This window comes from Hyla sarda, chromosome 3, assembly GCF_029499605.1.
Source record: "Hyla sarda isolate aHylSar1 chromosome 3, aHylSar1.hap1, whole genome shotgun sequence".
Classification (NCBI taxonomy): domain Eukaryota; kingdom Metazoa; phylum Chordata; class Amphibia; order Anura; family Hylidae; genus Hyla; species Hyla sarda.
In genome coordinates, this window is record NC_079191.1 from 429,600,311 (window position 1) to 429,622,139 (window position 21,829).

The 21,829-nt window shown below is 41.8% G+C and overlaps 1 protein-coding gene across 2 annotated transcripts in view; it reads left to right on the forward strand.

Annotated features, from left to right (window-relative positions):
- The window catches only part of WDR26 (WD repeat domain 26), a 68,229-nt gene that overhangs the window by 19,552 nt on the left and 26,848 nt on the right, over window positions 1-21,829 (forward strand). For both annotated transcript variants that reach the window (XM_056568462.1, XM_056568461.1), the window contains exons 4-5: window positions 18,439-18,513; window positions 20,609-20,745. In XM_056568462.1, coding sequence (XP_056424437.1) covers window positions 18,439-18,513; window positions 20,609-20,745 — 212 coding nt within the window. The remainder of the gene's footprint in view (window positions 1-18,438; window positions 18,514-20,608; window positions 20,746-21,829) is intronic.

Below are 21,829 nucleotides of genomic sequence, written 5' to 3' on the forward strand. Positions count from 1 at the left end.
AAAGTGATTGGCTAAGCCAGCAGGTCCTGCAATGAGGAAGAAGAGCAATCCGATGACCAGATATAGGCGAACAGGAGCTGCGGGGGACCAGGGCTATTTGAGTATAGGGGTTCTTTTGGGGATAGTTTATATTTTTGCTAATGGCTTGTTAACCCCTTTAAAGTGTACATCTAATGCTGATCTCCAGCACATTGTGGAGTTGAGAGCTGCAGGTCCACACTGGGATGTACATCATAAAACAGACAGCCGTGCATGGAATCCGCTTGGTGTCTTGTCTCGGTTAAATCAGTGGGGGTCTGACCCCTGGTACCCCCACCTATCAGCTGGTGTTGATATATTATATTTTACAAAAAAAAAACAGTTCATATGCTCATAAAAGTACAATCTTTATTATATCTGTTACATACAGTAACTTTTTGGTGAGATCTAATAAGAAAAAAAATCCAGAAAGGCACAAAAAAGCAACAGAAATATCATTGTCCTATAATGACTTTTGTACATACAGTCATGGCCGTAAATGTTGGCACCCCTGACATTTTTCAAGTATTTCTCACAAAAGGATTGCAGTAACACATGTTTTGCTATACACATGTTTATTCCCTTTGTGTGTATTGGAACTAAACCAAAAAAGGAGGAAAAAAAGCAATTTGGACATAATGTCACCAAACTCCAAAAATGGGCTGGACAAAATTATTGGCCCCTTAACTTAATATTTGGTTGCACACCCTTTGGAAAAAAAATAACTGAAATCAGTGGCTTCCTATAACATCAGTAAGCTTCTTACACCTCTCAGCCGGAATGTTGGACCACTCTTCCTTTACAAACTGCTCCAGGTCTCTTATTGGAAGGTGACTTTTCCCAACAGCAATTTTAAGATCTCTCCACAGGTGATCAATGGGATTTAGATCTGGACTCATTGCTGCCACTTCAGAACTCTCCAGTACTTTGTTGTCATCCATTTCTGGGGCTTTTTGATGTATGTTTGGGGTCATTGTCCTGCTGGAACACCCAAGATCTCGGACACAAACCCAGCTTTCTGACACTGGGCTGTACAGTGCGACCCAAAATCCATTGGTAATCCTCAGATTTCATGATGTCTTGTACACATTCAAGGCCCCCAGTGCCAGAGGCAGCAAAACAACCCAAAACATCACTGACCTCCACCATATGTCACTGTAGGTCCTGTGTTCTTTGTAGGCCTCATTCTGTTTTCGGTAAACAGTAGAATGATGGGCTTTACCAAAAAGCTCTATCTTGGTTTCATCTGTCCACAAGATGTTTTCCCAGAATGATTTGTGTTACTCAAGTTCATTTTGGCAAAATGTAGTCTTCTTTTTTATATCTCTGTGTCAGCAGTGGGGTCCTCCTGGGTCTCCTCCATGGTGGGGTCCTCCTGGGTCTCCTCCATAGTGGGGTCCTCCTGGGTCTCCTGCCATGGCATTTAATTTCTTTTAAATTTCTACGGATAGTTTGCGCTGACACTGATGCTCCCTGAGCCTGCAGGACGGCTTGAATATCTTTGGAACTTATTTGGGGCTGCTTATCCACCATCCGGACTATCCTGCATTGTCACCTTTCATCAATGTTTCTCTTCCGTCCACGCCCAGGAAGATTAGCTACAGTGCCATGGGTTGTAACCTTATTGATAATGTTGCGCACTGTGGACAAAGGCAAATCTAGATCTCTGGAGATGGACTTGTAACCATGAGATTGTTGATATTTTTCCACAATTTTGGTTCTCAAGTCCTCAGACAGTTCTCTTCTCCTCTTTCTGTTGTCCATGTTTAGTGTGGCACACACAGACACACAATGTAAAGACTAAGTGAACTTCTCTCCTTTTTATCTGCTTTCAGGTGTGATTTTTATATTGCCCACACCTGTTACTTGTCCCAGGTGAGTATAAAGGAGCATCACATGCTTGAAACGATCTTATTTATCCACAATTTTGAAAGGGTGCCAATAATTTTGTCCAGACCCTTTTTGGAGTTTGGTGACATTATGTCCAATTCGCTTTTTTTCCTTCCTTTTTTGGTTTAGTTCCAATACACACAAAGGGAATAAACATGTGCATAGCAAAACATGTGTTACTGCAATCCTTTTCTGTGAGAAAAAATAAATTTTCTCAAAAAAAATTTCAGGGGTGCCAACATTTACGGCCATGACTGTATGCCCATATACAACAACATAAAGTTAACCCTTTCTCTCTGCCACATAAACCACTACCCACATCTCCCGGACCATAAAGTCAGGTTATAATAAACCACAGTGCAGGACAATATATAAAATAATACAAAATATGCTAATAATGACAGTGCAGGAATCGTATCAATGTCCTATCACAAGAGCATGAAGTGTATGTGTTCACCCATGCGGTGTACAATTCAATGCCATGTACCCTACGTGCCAGGCCCTTGAGAAAGGCACCGCTGGAACGTACGTAGGGGAACGTGGCACTGTACTGGCGCACCACATGGGTAAGCACATGCACTCCTTTGCACTTAATGCTCTTGTGATATGACTGGTACGATTCCTGCACTGTTATTAGCATATTTAACATTATTGTATATAATATATATAATCAATTGTCCTACACTGGTTTATTATAACCTGACTTTACAATCCGCGCGATGTGGGCAGTGGTCTATATGGCAGTGACACAGGGTTAAAGGGGTACTCTACTTTTTTATTTATTTTTATTTTTCTCTTCCCCCAAATCAACTGGCTCCAGAAAGTTCTACAGATTTGTAAATTATTTATTTAAAAAAATCTTATTCCTTCCAGTACTTATCAGCTGCTGTATGCTCCAGAGGAAGTTGCGTAGTTCTTTCCAGTCTGACCACAGTGCTCTCTGCTGACACCTCTGTCCATGTGAGGAACTGTCCAGAGCAGGAGAGGTTTGCTATGGGAATTGGCTCCTGCTCTGGACAGTTCCTGACATGGACAGAGGTGTCAGCAGAGAGCACTGTGGTCAGACTGGAAAGAACTACGCAACTTCCTCTGGAGCATACAGCAGCTAAGTACTGGAAGGGTTAAGATTTTTATATATAGAAGTAATTTACAAGTCTGTATAACTTTCTGGAGCCAGTTGAGTTGAAAAAAATTAGTTTTCCACCTGAGTACCCCTTTAATGTTATGTTGTTGTATATGGGCATATGTGCAATAGTCATTATAGGACATTGATATTTCTGCCGCCTTTTCTGTGCCTTAGTTTTGTTTTTGTTTTGTTCTTTTTCTCCTTATTACAGCAAAAAGTTATTGAGGGAGATTTATCAAAACCCGTCCAGAGGAAAAGTTGCTTAGTTGCCCATAGGAACCAATCAGATCACTTCTTTCATTTTTGAACAAGGCCTCTGCAAAATGAAAGAAGCGATCTGATTGGTTGCTGTGGGGAACTGGTTGGCTTTTGCTCTGCACAAGTTTTGATGAACCTCCCCCCTTGCGATTAAATGTTGTACACCTCTTACTTAGGCCCCTTTCACATTACAGGTGGTATCCTGCTTTTTTACCGCGGTATTTTACAATAACTGATGGGGGAAAAAATGGATGATAACTGATTACCATCATCTGTTATTTTTAATGGGTTTTTCTTATTTAAAAAAAACTGATGTTGTTCATCCGTTATTACCAGTTACATGCGGCTTCCCCCCCCCCCCCCCCCCCGTTTTTTTTTCGTTTTTTTTTTCGTGTTTTTTTTGTAAAGCTGTACTGAGCATGCTCAGTACAAAAAGCGGATGTTTAAAAAAAATAATAATGTTTTTTTTTTTTTTTTCTTTTTTATGTCAGTGTTCAATTTTAACGTCCGTCTTTTTCACCCTTTTTCATGTATTTATTTATTTTTTGCTGGACCAAAAATTTGTGCATGCACCGTCAAAAATAACAGACATTAGTTAAAAAAAATAAATAAATAAATAAATAAAAAAGACCTGCCGGATGCAGAAGGATGTTTTAAAAAAAAAAAATATACCATTGACATAAATGGGATTTTTTGACATTTGCCATTTTCAGGACTTTTTTGCCGGGAGTAATAAGAGGGTGTTTTTTTTTTTTTTTTTTTTTTTCCCCAGGATGATACCTGTAGTGTGAACGGCGCCTTATATGTCAACAGCCGAAGAGAGTAACGCAATGGGGGTTGTGAACTGGAAATCCCATGCAAGTCTATGGGACTTGCGTTACTCTCTGGCTGGGGAGATTGCCCGGCAGTTTTAAAGATCCTGCCACCTGATCTTTGTAAAGTATGATTTAACTGTGCGGCAGGCCTTGGCAGAGAATGGATGGTACGGAAAGATTTATTGTGGGCTGGGAGAAGAGTGAGGAGGGGAAAGACTTTTCTGGGGCAGGCACAGGGCATGTGAGGACGAGCAGCCGATCACTGCTGGGGCTTCAGGAGACTGGGAAAGCTTGGTGGCATGCAGACTGGGTCTATGAATATATCGGGGGTCTTGTTGTGTGTATATACATTTCAGGAGCCCTGTGTCCTATTATGGTTTTGTGTGTTGCTTTCTGTTGTCCCTCGGTGCAGAGGGTATAATGTGAGGTGGCGGCTGAATTTTCCAGGGTCGTGCACTGAATGTTCCCTTTGTGTGAGCGGCGGCTGCCATTCATGGTCACAGTACAGATGTGTGGAGGTGATTCTAGTCATCCAGCAGCCCCGCACGTGAGCTCACCCCGAGCTATAGGGGACAACACAGGTAACAAAGGGATTCGGACAGAAATAGAGGAGGCAAATTTTGTGTATTGTATTACACATTGTATTGGGTGGCACCGTAGAGCAGTGTTTCCCAACCAGGGTGCCTCCAGCTGTTGCAAAACTACAACTCCCAGCATGCCCGGACAGCCTTTGGCTGTCCGGGCATGCTGGGAGTTGTAGTTTTGCAACAGTTGGAGGCACCCTGGTTGGGAAACACTGCCGTGGAGACGGGGTTCCTACAAAGCGCCTCTAAAAGATCCATCACCTTTAGAGATGAGCGAACTCACAGTAAATTCAATTCGTCACAAACTTCTCAGCTCGGCAGTTGATGACTTATCCTGCATAAATGAGTTCAGCTTTCCGGTGCTCCGGTGGGCTGGAAAAGGTGGATACAGTCCTAGGAAAGAGTCTCCTAGGACTGTATCCACCTTTTCCAGCCCACGGGAGCACCGAAAAACTGAACTAATTTATGCAGGAAAAGTCATCAACTGCCGAGCCGAGAAGTTCGTGACGAATCGAATTTACTGTAAGCTCGCTCATCTCTAATTAATATATACGCATTATTATAGAATTTTATTCATAAAATAAATATTAAGTATTAATAATGCATATTTTATTAATTAATATAATAATAATATAATTTTATTTAAAAAAAATATATATATATTTTTTTATATTTTATATTACATATTTTTTTATTTTTTTTTGCATGGAGGCGTCCATTTCTTTTTAAGGTCATTTTCACTATGTGCCAGGTGTCCATGTTCACGACTATTGAGGAGAAATAACCTATAATCTCTGCATTTTTAGTAGTCGGGTTTTATGTGTTTATGTGAATACAGCCTCCTGGCAGCGGAGGGGTTAAGTCCGCTGTTCTCCTTCCTCGGCTCGTATAAGGGGAGCTGTTGTTTTGAGTCTCCGGATCAGCTGACTGACTCCTTGGCTTTGACTTCTGGTGTTTTTGGCCTCTTTCCTGCGCTGCTGCGGAGGGGGATGGGGGCAGCCGCAGGAAGTGAGGTAACAGATGTTTGTCAGCTGGACGGCTTTAAAGGGCCAGCACTGCCTGTAACCATAACAAAACAGAGGTATCTGGGCGGCTGTGCCTGTCCCGGCTCGCAGACTCTTAACTCATTGGGAGACTGACTTGCGGTCTGGCCTTGTTTGCTTTTTTACTTTACTTTTTTATTTATTTTTATTTTTTTGGCCGTGTTGTCTGCAGTTTGTCGCAGATCCCATAATGTCTGTGTAATCTGAGCATATGACTCACGACAGGGATGTGCTGAAGGGCATTGTGCTGTTTTCTTTCTTTCTTTGCCAGTTCACATACAGAAATGCGTGGTTCCCCAGTCATACCTTTCCATATAATGTGTGCGAATGTCTAGTGCAGTGGTCTTCAACCTGCGGACCTCCAGATGTTACAAAACTACAACTCCCAGCATGCCCGGACAGCCAACGGCTGTCCGGGCATGCTGGGAATTGTAGTTTTGTAACATCTGGAGGTCCGCAGTAGGGCTGGGCGGTATGACCAAATATGTATCACAGTATTTTTTTATTATTTTTTTAACTTGCAGCGGTTCCACGGTATATAACGGTATTTTCATCCCCCCACACCCCACCCCAATCATGTGACCCGCCGACACTGTTCTGCTCCCCCCCTCCCCAATTAATGATCAGCCCAGCGGGGCACTACTCTCAGATGTCACCTTCAAGCACTGCCCTCCTCCTCTTTGTTGGGGGCCGCCAGCGATGGAACTCACTGTACAGCAGTGGTCTCCAACCTGCGGACCTCCAGTTGTTGCAAAACTACAACTCCCAGCATGCCCGGACAGCCAACAGCTGTCCGGGCTTGCTGGGAGTTGTAGTTTTGCAACAGCTGGAGGTCCGCAGGTTGGAGACCACTGCTGTATGCTGTATCCCTATGCCCGGGCTGCAAAAAATACAGAAAATAAACTTTATTTAAACTCGCCTACGGCCGAACGCTGGGGGACATCGCTCCGGCCGGTGATAGGCTCACGGCTGTCCGACATTCCTGTCCCCAGCGTGCGGCTGTAGGCGAGTTTAAATAAAGTTTATTTTCTGTATTTTTTGCAGCTCGGGCATAGGGATACAGTGTACAGCAGTGGTCTCCAACCTGCGGACCTCCAGCTGTTGCAAAACTACAACTCCCAGCATGTCCGGACAGCTGTTGGCTGTCCGGGCATGCTGGGAGTTGTAGCTTTGCAACAACTGGAGGTCCGCTGGTTGGAGACCACTGGCGTACAGAGAGTTCCATCGCCGGCGGCCCCCAACAAAGAGGAGGAGGGCAGTGCTTGAAGGTGACGTCTGTGAGTAGTACCCCGCTGGGCTGATCATTAATTTGGGGGGAGCAGAACAGTGCTGGCGGGTCACATAGGATTAGTTCCCCCGATGTGGGGACAGCGCTGCGCTGGGCTGATAATACATTCATAAGGGGGAGGGGCCCAACCGATATTGCGGTAAGGGGGAAAATTCATATCGTGCAGCCCAAAAAATTCGGTATGAACCGGTATACCGCCCAGCCCTAGTCTGCAGGTTGAAGACCACTGGTCTAGTGGTTCTATGGTGAGGAGACGAATATACTACCTGTAAGCTTTAAAGGGGTATTCCAGGAAAAAACTTTTTTCTTATATCAACTGGCTCCAGAAAGTTAGAACAGATTTGTAAATTACTTCTTTAAAAAAAAATCTTAATCCTTTCAATAATTATCAGCTGCTGAAGTTGAGTTGTTTCTTTTCTGTCTGGCAACAGTGCTCTCTGCTGACACCTCTGCTTGTCTCGGGAACTGCAGAGAGTAGAAGAGGTTTGCTATGGGGATTTGCTTCTAAACTGGGCGGTTCCTGAGACAGGTGTCATCAGAGAGCACTTAGACTTAGAAAAGAACAACTCAACTTCAGCAGCTCATAAATACTGAAAGGATTCCGATTTTTTTAAATAGAAGTAATTTACAAATCTGTTTAACTTTCTGGAGCCAATTGATATATAAAAAATAAAAAAGTTTTTCCCGGATAACCCCTTTAAGCGCGCCTGTCTCTATAAAGATATCAATTATTCACTGTGCCTGGCGACCCATAGACCAGTGTTTCCCAACCAATGTGCCTTTAGCCTTTGGCTGTCTGGGCATGCTGGGAGTTGTAGTTTTGCAACAGCAGGAGGCACCCTGGTTGGGAAATGCTGCCTTAGGGTGCGTACCCACACAGCGTATACGTGGCGTATTTGACGCTGCACAAAATTTGCGGCAGCAGTGGGAAACACGCTGCGCATTCCTTGCTCACTATACACACAGGGCTTTCTGGCGGCAGCTCTATGTGTGTAGTGAGTTTTGGAGGCGGAGCCGTGTGCCGGCGTGACTGTGACGCGCGGCTCCGCCTCCAAAACTCACTGCACACATAGGGCTGCCGCCAGAAAGCCCTGTGTGTATAGTGAGCGAGGAATACGCAGCGTATTTCCCGCGCCTGCTGCAAATTTTGGGCTGTGTATACGCCAGGTGACAAGTCTTGCATTGTAAGTCTCATTTACATGGCACAGGGCCAGGAGAGAACGTGCTTAGCCTGACTAAGGATAGGTTCACACTACGTTTTGTACTTACGGTCCCCGTATACGGCTGGGAGGAGGGGGGGCTTAATCGCGGCGCCCGCACTCAGCCGTATAGGGGAACCGTATTTAATGCATGTCTATGAGCCGACCGGAGTGAACCGCAGCCTCTGGTCGGCTGCGTTTTCAGCCGTATGCGGTTTCTCGACCGTAGGCAAAAACGCGGTCCACCACCTTTTTGCCTATGGCCGGGAAACCGCATACGGCTGAAAACGCAGCCGACCAGAGGCTGCGGTTCACTCCGGTCGGCTCATAGACATGCATTAAATACGGTTCCCCTATACGGCTGAGTGCGGGCGCCGCGATTAAGCCCCACCCTCTCCTCCCAGCCGTATATGGGAACCGTAAGTACAAAACGTAGTGTGAACCTAGCCTAATAAAAACTTGACATTTATTATTTCTATAGATGGGGATGGGATCACAGTGATGTCATCACACGTCTTCACACATCTTGGCACATGTGTTGATTGTTGTATCGCCATCTTAATGCAGGGCAGCCTGATTCTTGATATATATCAGTATTGGCAAAAAGACAGACTTGAGCGTACATGTGAGCCGGCATCTCATCCCCGTGACACACAGCAATTGCCCACTGTGTCAGTGTGCTGCACAAGTCCGCAGGGAGCATGGGGAGCCCACACTACACCAGGGGCTCATCACCCTACACCAGATGGGGTGCAGCAACATCCCCACATCATAGCGCTTAACTGTAACATAGAAACATAGAATGTGTCGGCAGATAAGAAGCATTTGGCCCATCTAGTCTGCCCAATAATCTGAATCCTATCAATAGTCCCTGGCCCTATCTTATATGAAGGATAGCCTTATGCCTATCCCTATCTTATATGAAGGATAGCCTTATACATATCCCTATCTTATATGAAGGATAGCCTTATGCTTATCCCTATCTTATATGAAGGATAGCCTTATGCTTATCCCTATCTTATATGAAGGATAGCCTTATGCTTATCCCTATCTTATATGAAGGATAGCCCTATTCCTATCCCTGTCTTATATGAAGGACAGCCTTATGCTTATCCCTATCTTATATGAAGGATAGCCTTATGCCTATCTCTATCTTATATGAAGGATAGCCCTATTCCTATCCCTGTCTTATATGAAGGATAGCCTTATGCCTATCCCTATCTTATATGAAGGATAACCTTATGCATATCCCTATCTTATATGAAGGATAGTCTTATGCCTATCCCTATCTTATATGAAGGAAAGCCTTATACTTATCCCTATCTTATATGAAGGATAGCCTTATGCCTATCCCTATCTTATATGAAGGATAACCTTATGCATATCCCTATCTTATATGAAGGATAGCCTTATGCTTATCCCTATCTTATATGAAGGATAGCCTTATGCTTATCCCATGCATGTTTAAACTCCTTCACTGTATTTGCAGCGACCACTTCTGCAGGAAGGCTATTCCATGCATCCACTACTCTCTCAGTAAAATACTTCCTGATATTACTGCACAAACCTTTGCCCCTCTAATTTAAAACTATGTCCTCTTGTGGTAGTTTTTCTTCTTTTAAATATCTTCTCCTCCTTTACTGTGTTGATTCCCTTTATATAATTTAAAAGTCTCTATCATATCCCCTCTGTCTCTTCTTTCTTCTATACATGTTAAGGTCCTTTAACCTTTCCTGGTAAGTTTTTATCCTGCAATCCATGTACTAGTTTAGTATCTTCTCTGAACTCTCTAGAGTATGTATATCCTTCTGGAGATACGGCCTCCAGTACTGCCCACAATACTCCAAGTGAGGTCTCACCAGTGCTCTGTACAGTGGCATGAGCACTTCTCTCTTCTACTGCTTATACCTCTCCCTATACACCCATGAGCACTTCTCTATTTCTACTACTTATACCTCTCCCTATACATCCAAGCATTCTGCTAGCATTTCCTGCTGCTCTATTACATTGTCTTCCTACCTTTTTAAGTCTTCTGAAATAATTACTCCTAAATCCCTTTCCTCAGATACTGTAACACAGTATTGCGGGCAGTGTTCATCAAGGGGGTATAAACATAAGAAAACCGCATCCAAGTCGCAATCAATGTGAATATGACAAAAAGATGAAGAAGGAAAAAAAATGCTGGTTTGCCCGATAACATGCTCCTCTCACAGAGATAAACATGAATATATACATAGGCCGGCATTGGTGGTGTAGATCTCCATCTCCTTTTCCCATCTGAGAAGAAAAAAGATAAAAACATAATTAAAACAAGCTCTCAGATGTTAAGCACAAGATCTAGTAAAAAAAAATATAGGACCGTAAATATCAAGAGAATTACATCATACCTGGAGTGACAATAAATTCTACATTAAGACCTTTCGGGCGTAGAGTCTCGTACAGAAATCAGCAAAGCCGTGCGATCTCCGCCATCCTTGGGCATGGGGACATGATCAAAAAGTGTGAAACGCAAGTCCCCCTCACTATGTCCAGCATCACCAGTATTTTAATACAGGTAGGTCCATGCATTTCTTTCATATCGTGTATCTATGATGATTAATACTGGTACGAAAATCCAATGTGGTTTCTCCTACATATAGGAGCTGGCAAGGACAGGATAAAACATAAATAACATATTTCGATGTACACGTAAGATTAATTTATAGATTGTATGTCTTGTTAGTGCGTGGGATGAGTGAAAGACGATCCCTTAATCATGAGGGGGCAATTTATGTATGCACAGTAGCAGAAGGACCCCGTCTTTTTAAGGGTCAGATACCTCTGGCAGTTTGCAAGACCAGTCGGATTTCACTAGTCTCTCAAATTATGTTACTGATGGTAGGACAGAGGCGGACTGGCAAAATAAGGAATATCAGGAAAACAGTCAAAATAGCCAATGCTTGCTCATAACCTTGGATATTTTGCTGGAGTAATTATTGTAAGTAGTAACAAAGGCTATACGGGGTTTTGGCTCTGTTTGTCACTTGGGTGGCTTATGGATAAGGGACAGTCAGTCCATCTCCATCACTTTGGACTGGCTCTCCAATAACAAGTCCATGGGATAACTTCTATGTGAGAAATTCTGTATCATGCGATCAAGCGTAGGCTCTACTTGGATGTCTGAGCTCACGATGCGTCTGGCCCACATCATCAGGCTACGGGGAAACGATCTTATCATGGGTCTAGGGTGGCAACTTTGAAAATGGAGTACAGAGTTGCTGTCTGTAGGTTTTACAGTGTTCAGTTTTGAGCTGATTACCATCAATAACCGCCAGTGTGTTCAGAAATTGTACAGAAGTGTGTGACTGATAAGTAAATTTGATGTTAGAATCCATGTGGTTCAAAAAGTGAATGAAGGCCTCCAACTCCGTGGCCCTCCCTGCCCAGATGAGGAAGATATCGTCTATGTATCTCCACCACCCCAGCACTTTGCTGAAGTGTAGGGACACATAGTGGCCTCCATGGAGGAGGATCTCTTCTAAGATGTTGGTGTAGTTCGGGGCTAAATTTGTTCCCATTGCTGTACCGGACTCTTGCAAAAAAAAGTCATTAAATAAAATGGAGTATTAGTGAGGACCATGTGAAGTGCTGACGCTATAAAGTTAGTTTTGTGGGGAGAAAAATCATTTTTGATAGCATTCTCCACCACCATAATACCTCGATCATGCGTGATCGACATAAGCTAGTGACATCAAGAGAGGTCACGATTGCACCCTGGAGAATCAACACTTCTATTTATTTATTTATTTTTTAATTTTTTGGGGGGAAATCCGATGTGTCCATGAGGTAAGACCTAGCCTTCACTGCATATGGACGAAATACTTGGTCCAAGAAAGTCGAGAGATGATTAGTCAAGGACTCCTGTCTGGAGACAATAGGACGTCCGTGTGGCTCTTGCAAGGTTTTGTGAATCTTTTGGCAATGGGTATAAAAAAGGTGTTTTAGGATGTATAACAATGTCTTTAAGGCTTTATGAATGATTCCTGCAGGGAAGGCTTCATCAATTAGTTGAGTTATTTTCCTCTGGACCTCAAATTTTGGATGTCTAGAAAGTGGCTGGTAAGTATTGTTGTCCCCCAGTTGTTGCTCTGGTGAGATCCAGAGGAAAATTACTCAACTAATTGAAGCCTTCACTGCAGGAATCATTGATAAAGCCTTAAAGACTTATTGTGATACATCCTAAAACACCTTTTTTTTTATACCTTGACAGACCCACCCGGACGACCTATTGTCTCCGGGCGGGAGTCCTTGACTAATCATCTCTCGACTTTCTTGGACCAATTATTGCGTCCATATGCAGTGAAGGCGATGTCTTACCTCTTGGACACATTGGATTTCCTCAAAATAAAAATAGAAGTGTTGATTCTCCAGGGTGCAATCGTGGCCTCACTTGATGTCACTAGCTTATATATGTCGATCCCGCATGATCGAGGTATTATGGCTGTGGAAAATGCTATCAAAAATGATTTTTCTCCCCATAAAACTAACTTTATAGCATCACTTCACATGGTCCTCACTAATAACTATTTTTTTTTAATTTAATGACCAATTTTTTTTTTTTTTTTTTTGCAAGAGTCCGGTACAGCAATGGTAACAAATGTAGCCCCAACCTACAACATCTTCGTGGCCTCCCTGGAGGAGAATCTCGTCTGTGTCCCACCACTTCAGCAAAGTGCTGGGGTGGAGAAGATACATAGACGATATCTTCCTCATCTGGTCAGGGAGGGCCACGGAGTTGGAGGCCTTCACTCACTTCTTGAACCATATGGATTCTAACATCAAATTTACTTATCAGTCACACACTTCTGTACAATTTCTGGACACACTGGTGGTTATTGATGGTAATCAGCTCAAAACTGAACTCTATGTAAAACCTAAAGACAGCAACTCTGTACTTCAAAGTTGCCACCCTAGACCCATAAGATCGCTTCCCCGTAGCCAGATGATGTGGGCCAGACGCATCGTGAGCTCAGACATCAAAGTAGAGCCCTACACTTGATCGTATGATACAGAATTTCTCACATGGAAGTTATCCCATGGACTTTATTGGAGAGCCAGTCCAGTGATGGACCCTTATCCATAAGCCACCCAAGTGACAAACTGAGCCAAAACCCCGTATAGCCTTTGTTACGACCTACAATAATTATTCCAGCAAAATATCCAAGGTTATGAGCAAGCATTGGCGATTTTGACAGTTTTCCTGATATTCCTGATTTTGCCAATCCGCCTCTGATGTCCTACCGTCTGTCATGTAATTTGAGAGACAAACTTGCAAACAGCATGACAGTCAGAGGTATCTGAAAATGACGGGGTGCATGCATAAATTGCCCCCTCATGATTAAGGGATCGTCTTTCACTCATCCCCGCACTGACAAGATATACAATATAAAATTTCCTCTTACGTGTACATCGAAATATATGGCTTGCGTTCTATCCTGTCCTTGCCAGATCCTATATGTAGGAGAAACCACATTGGATTTTCTTACCTGTATTAATCATCATAGATACACGATATGAAAGAAATGCATGGACCTACCTGTATTAAAATACTGGTGATGCAGGACATAGTGAGGGGGACTTGCGTTTCACACTTATTGATCAGGTCCCCATGCCCATCGGTGGCAGAGATCGCGCGGCTTTGCTGAAGCGGTGTGAACTCCGCTGGATTTTTGCACGAGATTCTATGCCCGAAAGGTCTTAATGTTGAATTTGTCACTCCAGGCATGATGTAATTATCTTGATATTTACGGTCCTATATGTTTTTATTTTTTTTTTTTGCTAGTTCTTGTGCTTAACATCTGAGAGCTTGTTTTAATTATGTTTTTATCTTTTTTTCTTCTCAGATGGGGTAAGGAGATGAGATCTACACCACCAATGCCGGCCTATGTATATATTCATGTTTAGCTCTGTGAGAGGAGCATGTTATCGGGACAATTAGCATTTTATTTTTCATCTATGGTCATATTCACATTGTGACTTGGATGCGGTTTTCTTATGTTTATACCCCATTGGTGACCACTGCCCGCAATACTGTTAAGCTCCGCCTCCATGATGTGGGGATGTTGATGCCCCCCCCTATGTGGTGTTGGGTGATGAGCCCCTGGTGTAGTGTGGGTTCTTCATACTCCCCGCGGACTTGTGCGGCACACTATCAGAGTGGGCAATTGTTGTATCACCGCTCACATGTATACCGCTCAAGTCTGTCTTTATGCCAATACGGATATGTATCAGGTAACTGGCTGCCCGGCATTAAGATGGCGATACAACAATCAACAAAGTGTACCACACATGTGCCAAAACATGTGATGACATCACTGCGAGCGCCTCCTCCCCTTCTGTGCTTGATTGGTCTCTGATACATCCCCTCCCACAGTGCTTAGCGCCAATACACGTGGGACACCGCGTCCTGTATACAGTATCGAGTAGGTTGTTTCCATGCTCCCCGCCCCCTCGGAGAACTGAAATATAGCAGAAGTTATTGCACCTGATGACACTTGACGTTTATGACCAGACACAACACTTATGGCGCTGTATACACAGAATATGTATCACTGGGCTGGCATATCTTTTTATGGACACTGAAGCTATGATATATTTATGCACTTTATTGTATGGATTAGAACAATCTGTAATCACTGTTATCTGTGTCACTGACAACCCGATTTATATGCTGCACTTCTACTTGCTTGTAAGCTTGAAAATGGCCGCACTGGGCGACCGAAACATTGCATCACGTTTGGAATAAAGACACACTTTCACCATTTAATCATCTTGGAGTGCTGCGGTTTATCTCGATAGATATGGGATGGATAGATATGAGATAGATAGATATGGGATAGATGGATAAAAAAAGGCCGCACATACTGATACACAACTATTGCATGGACCTGGCATATAGGGGCACGCTGTTAGGCTAAGTATAAACAAGCAGGAGAACACAGCAGCACACTGAGGTCACCTTATCATGGTGGGATGGTACACGCTATTTGGCCAAATGGTAAGCAGAAAAACTTAAATTTTTCACTTTTCATTATAGCAATATAGCATTTCATATCTTTGTGCTAGCAGTGTGCTGCTGATGGGCAGATAGATATGAGAGATAGATAGATGTGTGTGTATATGTATGTATGTGTATATATATATATATATATATATATATATATATATATATATATATATGTGTGTGTATATATATATATATATATATATATGTGTATATATATATATATATATATATATGTGTATATGTGTATGTATATATATATATATATGTGTATATGTGTATGTATATATATATATATATATATATGTATATATATATATATATATGTATATATATATATATGTATATGTATATATATATATATATATATATATGTATATATATATATATATATATATATATATATATATATATATATATATATATATATATATATATATATATATATATATATATATATATATATAATATTGTCCTGTTAGGCTATAATCCAAGAAGGGTAAAATGTGGGTGCTCTACCTTGGCCAAAGGTAACTCAAATCCAAAAACTAAAAAAGGTTAAGAGACTCCAGCAATCCAAAAAACAGTGATATTTATTCACTCATTCATAAAGTGCAACATTTCAACCCTCACAATGGGGTATTTTTCAAGTGTGTATGACACGGAGTGTGTGTATTCTCTCCGACATATAAAGTCGGATTAGTTGCCTAATTCTTGTGTTCTCAGGGAGATCAGCAAACACCATATTTGTATGCAGGGATAGAGGAGATGGCTAAGTGTTCATGTGTATGGAGACACCAAAACAAGTACTTGGCTGATATAAACCGAAGGTGTACAGCAAGCTTTAACCCCTTAAGGACTCAGACCATTTTTAAGTTTTTCGTTTTATCCTCCTCGCCTTCAAAAAATCATAACTCTTTTATATTTTCATCCACAGACTAGTATAAGGGCTTGTTTTTTTGCGCGACCAGTTGTCCGTTGTAATGCCATCACTCACTTTACCATAAAATGTATGGCGCAACCAAAAAAATACTGTTTGTGTGGGTAGATTAAAAAGAAAACCGCAATTTTGCAAATTTTGGAAGGTTTCGTTTTCACGCCGTACAATTTACGGTAAAAATGACGTGTTCTTTATTCTTTGGGTCAATACGATTTAAAATGATACCCATGATTACATACTTTCTCTCTTACTGTTGCTCTTAAAAAATAAATAAAAAAACGCAAATCGTACTAATTTGTTAGTTTTTTAAAATCCATCTATTTTGAAGACTAACTTCAAATTTATTATCTATTTTGAAGAATAACTTTAATTTTTCTGTATAAGTGGTAGTATGAGGGCTCATTTTTTGCGCAGTCATCTGTACTTTTTTTTTATACCTTATTTGCATATATAAAACTTTTAATAAATTTTTATTTTTTCTAACTTTATTTTTTTTACACTTTAATAGTCCTCATAGGGGACTATTTATAGCAATCATTCTATTGCTAATACTGTTCAGTGCTATGCATAGGACATAGCACTGATCAGTGTTATCGGCGATCTTCTGCTCTGGTCTGCTCGATCTCAGACCAGAGCAGAAGACCCGTGGAAGGCAGCGGAGGCAGGTGAGGGGACCTCTGTCTGCCGTCCTGGATGATCGGATTACTGCGGCAGCGCTACGGGCGATCCGATCATCCATTTTAGTGACTGCAGTACTGCAGATGCCGTGATCTGTATTGATCACAGCATCTGACGGGTTAATGGTGGACATCCGCACAATCGCGGATGTCTACCATTACCGATGGGTCCCTGGCTGCTGTCAGCAGCCGGGACCTGCCGCGCATGACCCAAGCATCACTCTGATGCTCGCGGTAATGTATAGGACGTAACTGTATGTCCTGGTGCGTTAAGTACCACCTCACCAGGACGTACATGTACATCCTGCGTCGTTAAGGGGTTGTCCAGGATTAGAAAAAATGCTGCTTCTTTCCTGCAAAAAAAATGCACCACTCTTGTCTACAGGTTGTGTCTGGTATTGCAGCTTAGCTCCATGGAAGTAAATGGGCCTGAGCTGCAATACCAGACACAACCTGTAGACAGGAGTGTGGTGCGGTTTTTTGCAAGAAAGAAGCAGCATTTTTGTAATCCTGGAAACCCCTTTAAGGTGGAACTGTCACTTTGTTTTATGCTGCCTAACGCACTTTTTAATAAGCTGCCGGGACACGGATAGGTGCTACTCTGCACCCTGCTGGCCTTAAGTGACGCACATGTATATATCTGAGACACCTGAGACACGTTTCAGTGTAAATTCATAGCTCGCTGTGACCCTGTTCCCTGAATCTTTTTCATGCTGCCTGTGGTTTGGGCAGGTTCCCTTTTAAACTCTTGTTTTCTTTGCTCTATCTCGAGCTGTGTTTCCCAACCGGAGTGCCTCCAGCTGTTGCAAAACTACAACTCCCAGCATGACTGGACAGCCAAAGGCACCCTGCTTGGGAATCTCTTCTCTAGAGTCTAGGAGTCATCATACACACATTCAATTCCCACAGGACCAGCTGACGTCTTATGTAAAGATGGTTGTAAATGATCAGGCAACTGGATGTCAATATGACTGATCCTTTGCTATTAGGGAAGATAAGCTGCCACCATATGTCTTTTTTTAAAAGGGCGACCACCTCTCTCCTTGTTGAGAACACATGTACACTCTGCCGAGCTCAGCGTGCATGTGTATGAGGTTTTGGGAGGGACATACTAGTAGTTATTTAATAGTTATTAAAGGTTTTTATTGATTTCCCCCCCCCCCCCCCCCCCCCCACTGAAGTGCTTGGAGAGCAATATTTATATAATTTTATTTGAATTTTTATTTATTTTTATTCATTTTATTTATTTTTAATTCAATTTCTTAAAATAAATTAAAATAAATAAATAAAATAAATTAAAATAAATAAAATAAATTAAAATAAATAAATAAAATTAATTACATTTATTTTAATTTATTTATTTTATATTTTATTTTTCTGCAGAGAAAGTGTAACCAGCATGCCAGGACAGCCATTGACTGCTTGGGCATGCTGGGACTTGTGGTTTTTCCACAGGTTTGAGACTACTGCCCCAGAACATCCATAGTATTGTGATTTTACTAGAGTCGTTCTTCGCTGTTAATATCATTAATGTTTTTATTGTGTGTGTTCTTGGCAGCCATGTCGTCCACCTGCTGGAGGTACAGGGAGCGAGCATTCCTCCTCAACCTGCCCCACGTCAGACGTCATACGGGTGAGTCTTCTGTACGTGTATCACATCGTGTAAGTATGGATATTTAGGAGGGCAATATCTGGCAAAAAGACTTCCCATGCGCATTAGATCAGTTGCAAAACTACAATTCCCAGCATGTCCGGACAGCCGAAGGCTGTCTGGACATGCTGGGAGTTGTAGTTTTGCAACAGCTGGAGGCACACTGGTTGGGAAACACTGCATTTGTGGTGGCTTACAGGATGCCGGGCAATGCTCAGAAGCCCCATAGAAAATGAATGGAGCGCCGGCCTTCAATGAGCACTACCACTCCACAGGTCTCCCAAATGAATGTTCTCCATTCTCAGGATCCACAGGGATCCCAGCAGTCTGACCATTAGCCCATATCCCGTGGATAGAACTGAAAACAATATGACAATTTTGGCAGAGCTATTGCCTTTGGTGTTGCCATCACATAGATATATAGGGCCGGGAGATTTTTTGGTGACAACACAAAATGGCCTGTGTTGTGAGCACTGATTATACGGACACCCACACACCTACCACTATAGGGTGCAGTTATTTCGATCATAGCAAAGCCATTATAAACCATCATTGATCCTATATTTCTATTGTTGTACAGATCCATATAATAGCCATATTAACCCCTTAAGGAACCAGGGTTTTTCCCTTTTTTTTTTTTTTTTTTTTTTTTTTTTTTTTTTTTTTTTTTTGCATTTTAGTTTTTTCCTCCTTGCCTTTAAAAAAAATCATAATTCTTTCAATTTTGCACCTAAAAATTCATATGATGGGTTATTTTTTGCACCACCAATTCTACTTTGTAATAAGTTAAGTCCTTTTACCCAAAAATGTACGGCGAAATGGGAAAAATCATAAAGACAAAATAGAAAAAAAAACACAATTTTGTAACTTGGGGGCTTCCGTTTCTACACAGCATATTTTTCGGTAAAAATTACACCTTCTCTTTATTCCTTAGGTCCATACGATTAAAATGATACCCTATTTATATAGGTTTGATTTTGTATTACTCCTGAAAAAAATAATTACTACATGCAGGAAAATGTATACATTTTAAAATTGTCCTCCTCTGATCCCTATAACTTTTTTTTTTTTTTTTTTTTTCCGCGTATGGGGCGGTATGAAGGCTCATTTTTGCATTGATAGGACTTATTGATTGCTTTTTATTCCTTTTTTATTTATTTTTCATGATGTACAAAAATGCACTATTTTGGACTTTGGATTTTTTTTGCGCATACGCCATTGACCGTTTGGTTTAATTTACTATATATTTTTGTAATTCGGGCATTTCCGCACGCGGCGATACCACATATGTTTTTATTTTTATTTACACTTTTATTTTTTATGGGAATAGGGGGGTGATTCAAACTTTTATTAGGGAAGGGGTTAAATGATGATGATTCACTTTTTTTTTAATTTTTAATTTTTGTATTTTTTTTTTTTTTTTGCAGTGTTGGCTTCCATAGGGGGCTATAACACTGTACACACTGATATTTTACATTGATCAATGGTTTCTCATAGGAAACCATTGATCAATGATTCTGCCACTTGACTACTCATGACTGGATCTCAGGCACTGAGCAGTCATTCGGCGATCGGACAGCGAGGAGGCAGGTAGGGATCCTCCGGCTGTCATGTAAGCTGTTCGGGATGCCGCAATTTCCCGAACAACTCCCTGAGCTAACCAGCATTAGTTTACTTTCACATTAGACGCAGCGTTCAACTTTGAATGCCGCGTCTAAAGGGTTAATAGCGCGCGACACCGCGATCGGTGCTGTGCACTATTAGCCACGGGTCGGGCCCCGACCCGCTATGACATGGCCCCGCGTTATAGAATGGGAGCGGACTCATGATGTATCGGTACGTCATGGGTCCTTAAGGGGTTAATAATCCAGTATTTACAGAATGCGCCCCCTCCCCCAAACATGGGGAAACAATATAAATCTGTGTTCACTTCTGCACAGAACAGTATTATATGGACACTCTTACAGTTTCAATGTAAGCTATAGATCAGGTCCCTTTTTAGGATAGGTCATAAGGGCATCCACTAGGGTCATAACACTGCATAAGACTAAACGCAAGGGATTTTTCTCTTTTCCAGAGGATGAAGTTCTTGCTGCTCCAGCAGAAGTACCTTGAATACTTAGAAGATGGGAAGGTCCTCGAAGCACTGCAGGTCCTGCGCTGCGAGCTGACTCCACTAAAATACAATACAGAGAGAATTCACGTCCTCAGTGGGTAAGAGGCCATCTCTTATCTGTTGCTCCATTACTTGCCAAAGCAAATCCATTTATTTTCCTATTTATTTGCATCAAGCAAAAGTGTTTGTTCCAGATGGGGTATAATGTAAGGAAGAGCACACGGGTATGATTGGGAACCCCAACTTCTTTTAGAGTACCTCCCCAACTGCCCCATCATGATAAACCCCCCCCCCCCGCCTTTATTTTTATTATTGTTTAGTTTTGTACCTTGATATTGCTCTGTATTTTCTGTTCAGTCTAAGGCTGCGTTCACACCTAGAGATGAGCGAACTTACAGTAAATTCGATTCGTCACAAACTTCTCGGCTCGGCAGTTGATGACTTTTCCTGCATAAATTAGTTCAGCTTTCAGGTGCTCCCGTGGGCTGGAAAAGGGGAATACAGACCTAGGAGACACTTTCCTAGGACTGTATCCACCTTTTCCAGCCCACCGGAGCACCGGAAAGCTGAACTAATTTACGCAGGAAAAGTCAGCAACCGCCGAGCTGAGAAGTTCGTGACGAATCGAATTTACTGTAAGTTCGCTCATCTCTATTCACACCACTTTTTTGTAATACAGTTCCCATATACGTTCTCAATTTGAAAACCGTACGGAACCGTATTGGAAACAATATGCATTGACTCTCCATTGAAAACCTTATGCCAAACCATGCATCAGGTTGTGTCCGTTTTGCATCCTGTACAGTTTTGTCAGTTTTTTTTCCCGTACCATAAACTGTAGCCTACCACGGTGAAAAACCATTTTGAAACATATACATTATTATTTTTTTTTTTTTTTTTTTTTAAACATGGGAGTTGATGGGAACCGTATATGCGTATGGTTCCATCCGGTTTTCACCTTACGATTTTTGACTTTGCACAGTTTTTTAAAAGTTAAAAACGTATACTTTTTTTTTTCTTAAAAAACGGATGCAACCAGACATAATTTTTCAAACCATATACGGATTAAAATTTGTACACACGTTTTGATACAGTTTAGTCCGGTTTTGAGGTATCCGTTTTCTATCAAAAACCTGACACGGGAACTGTATTGCAAAAACGTGGTGTGAACCCGGCCTCGGT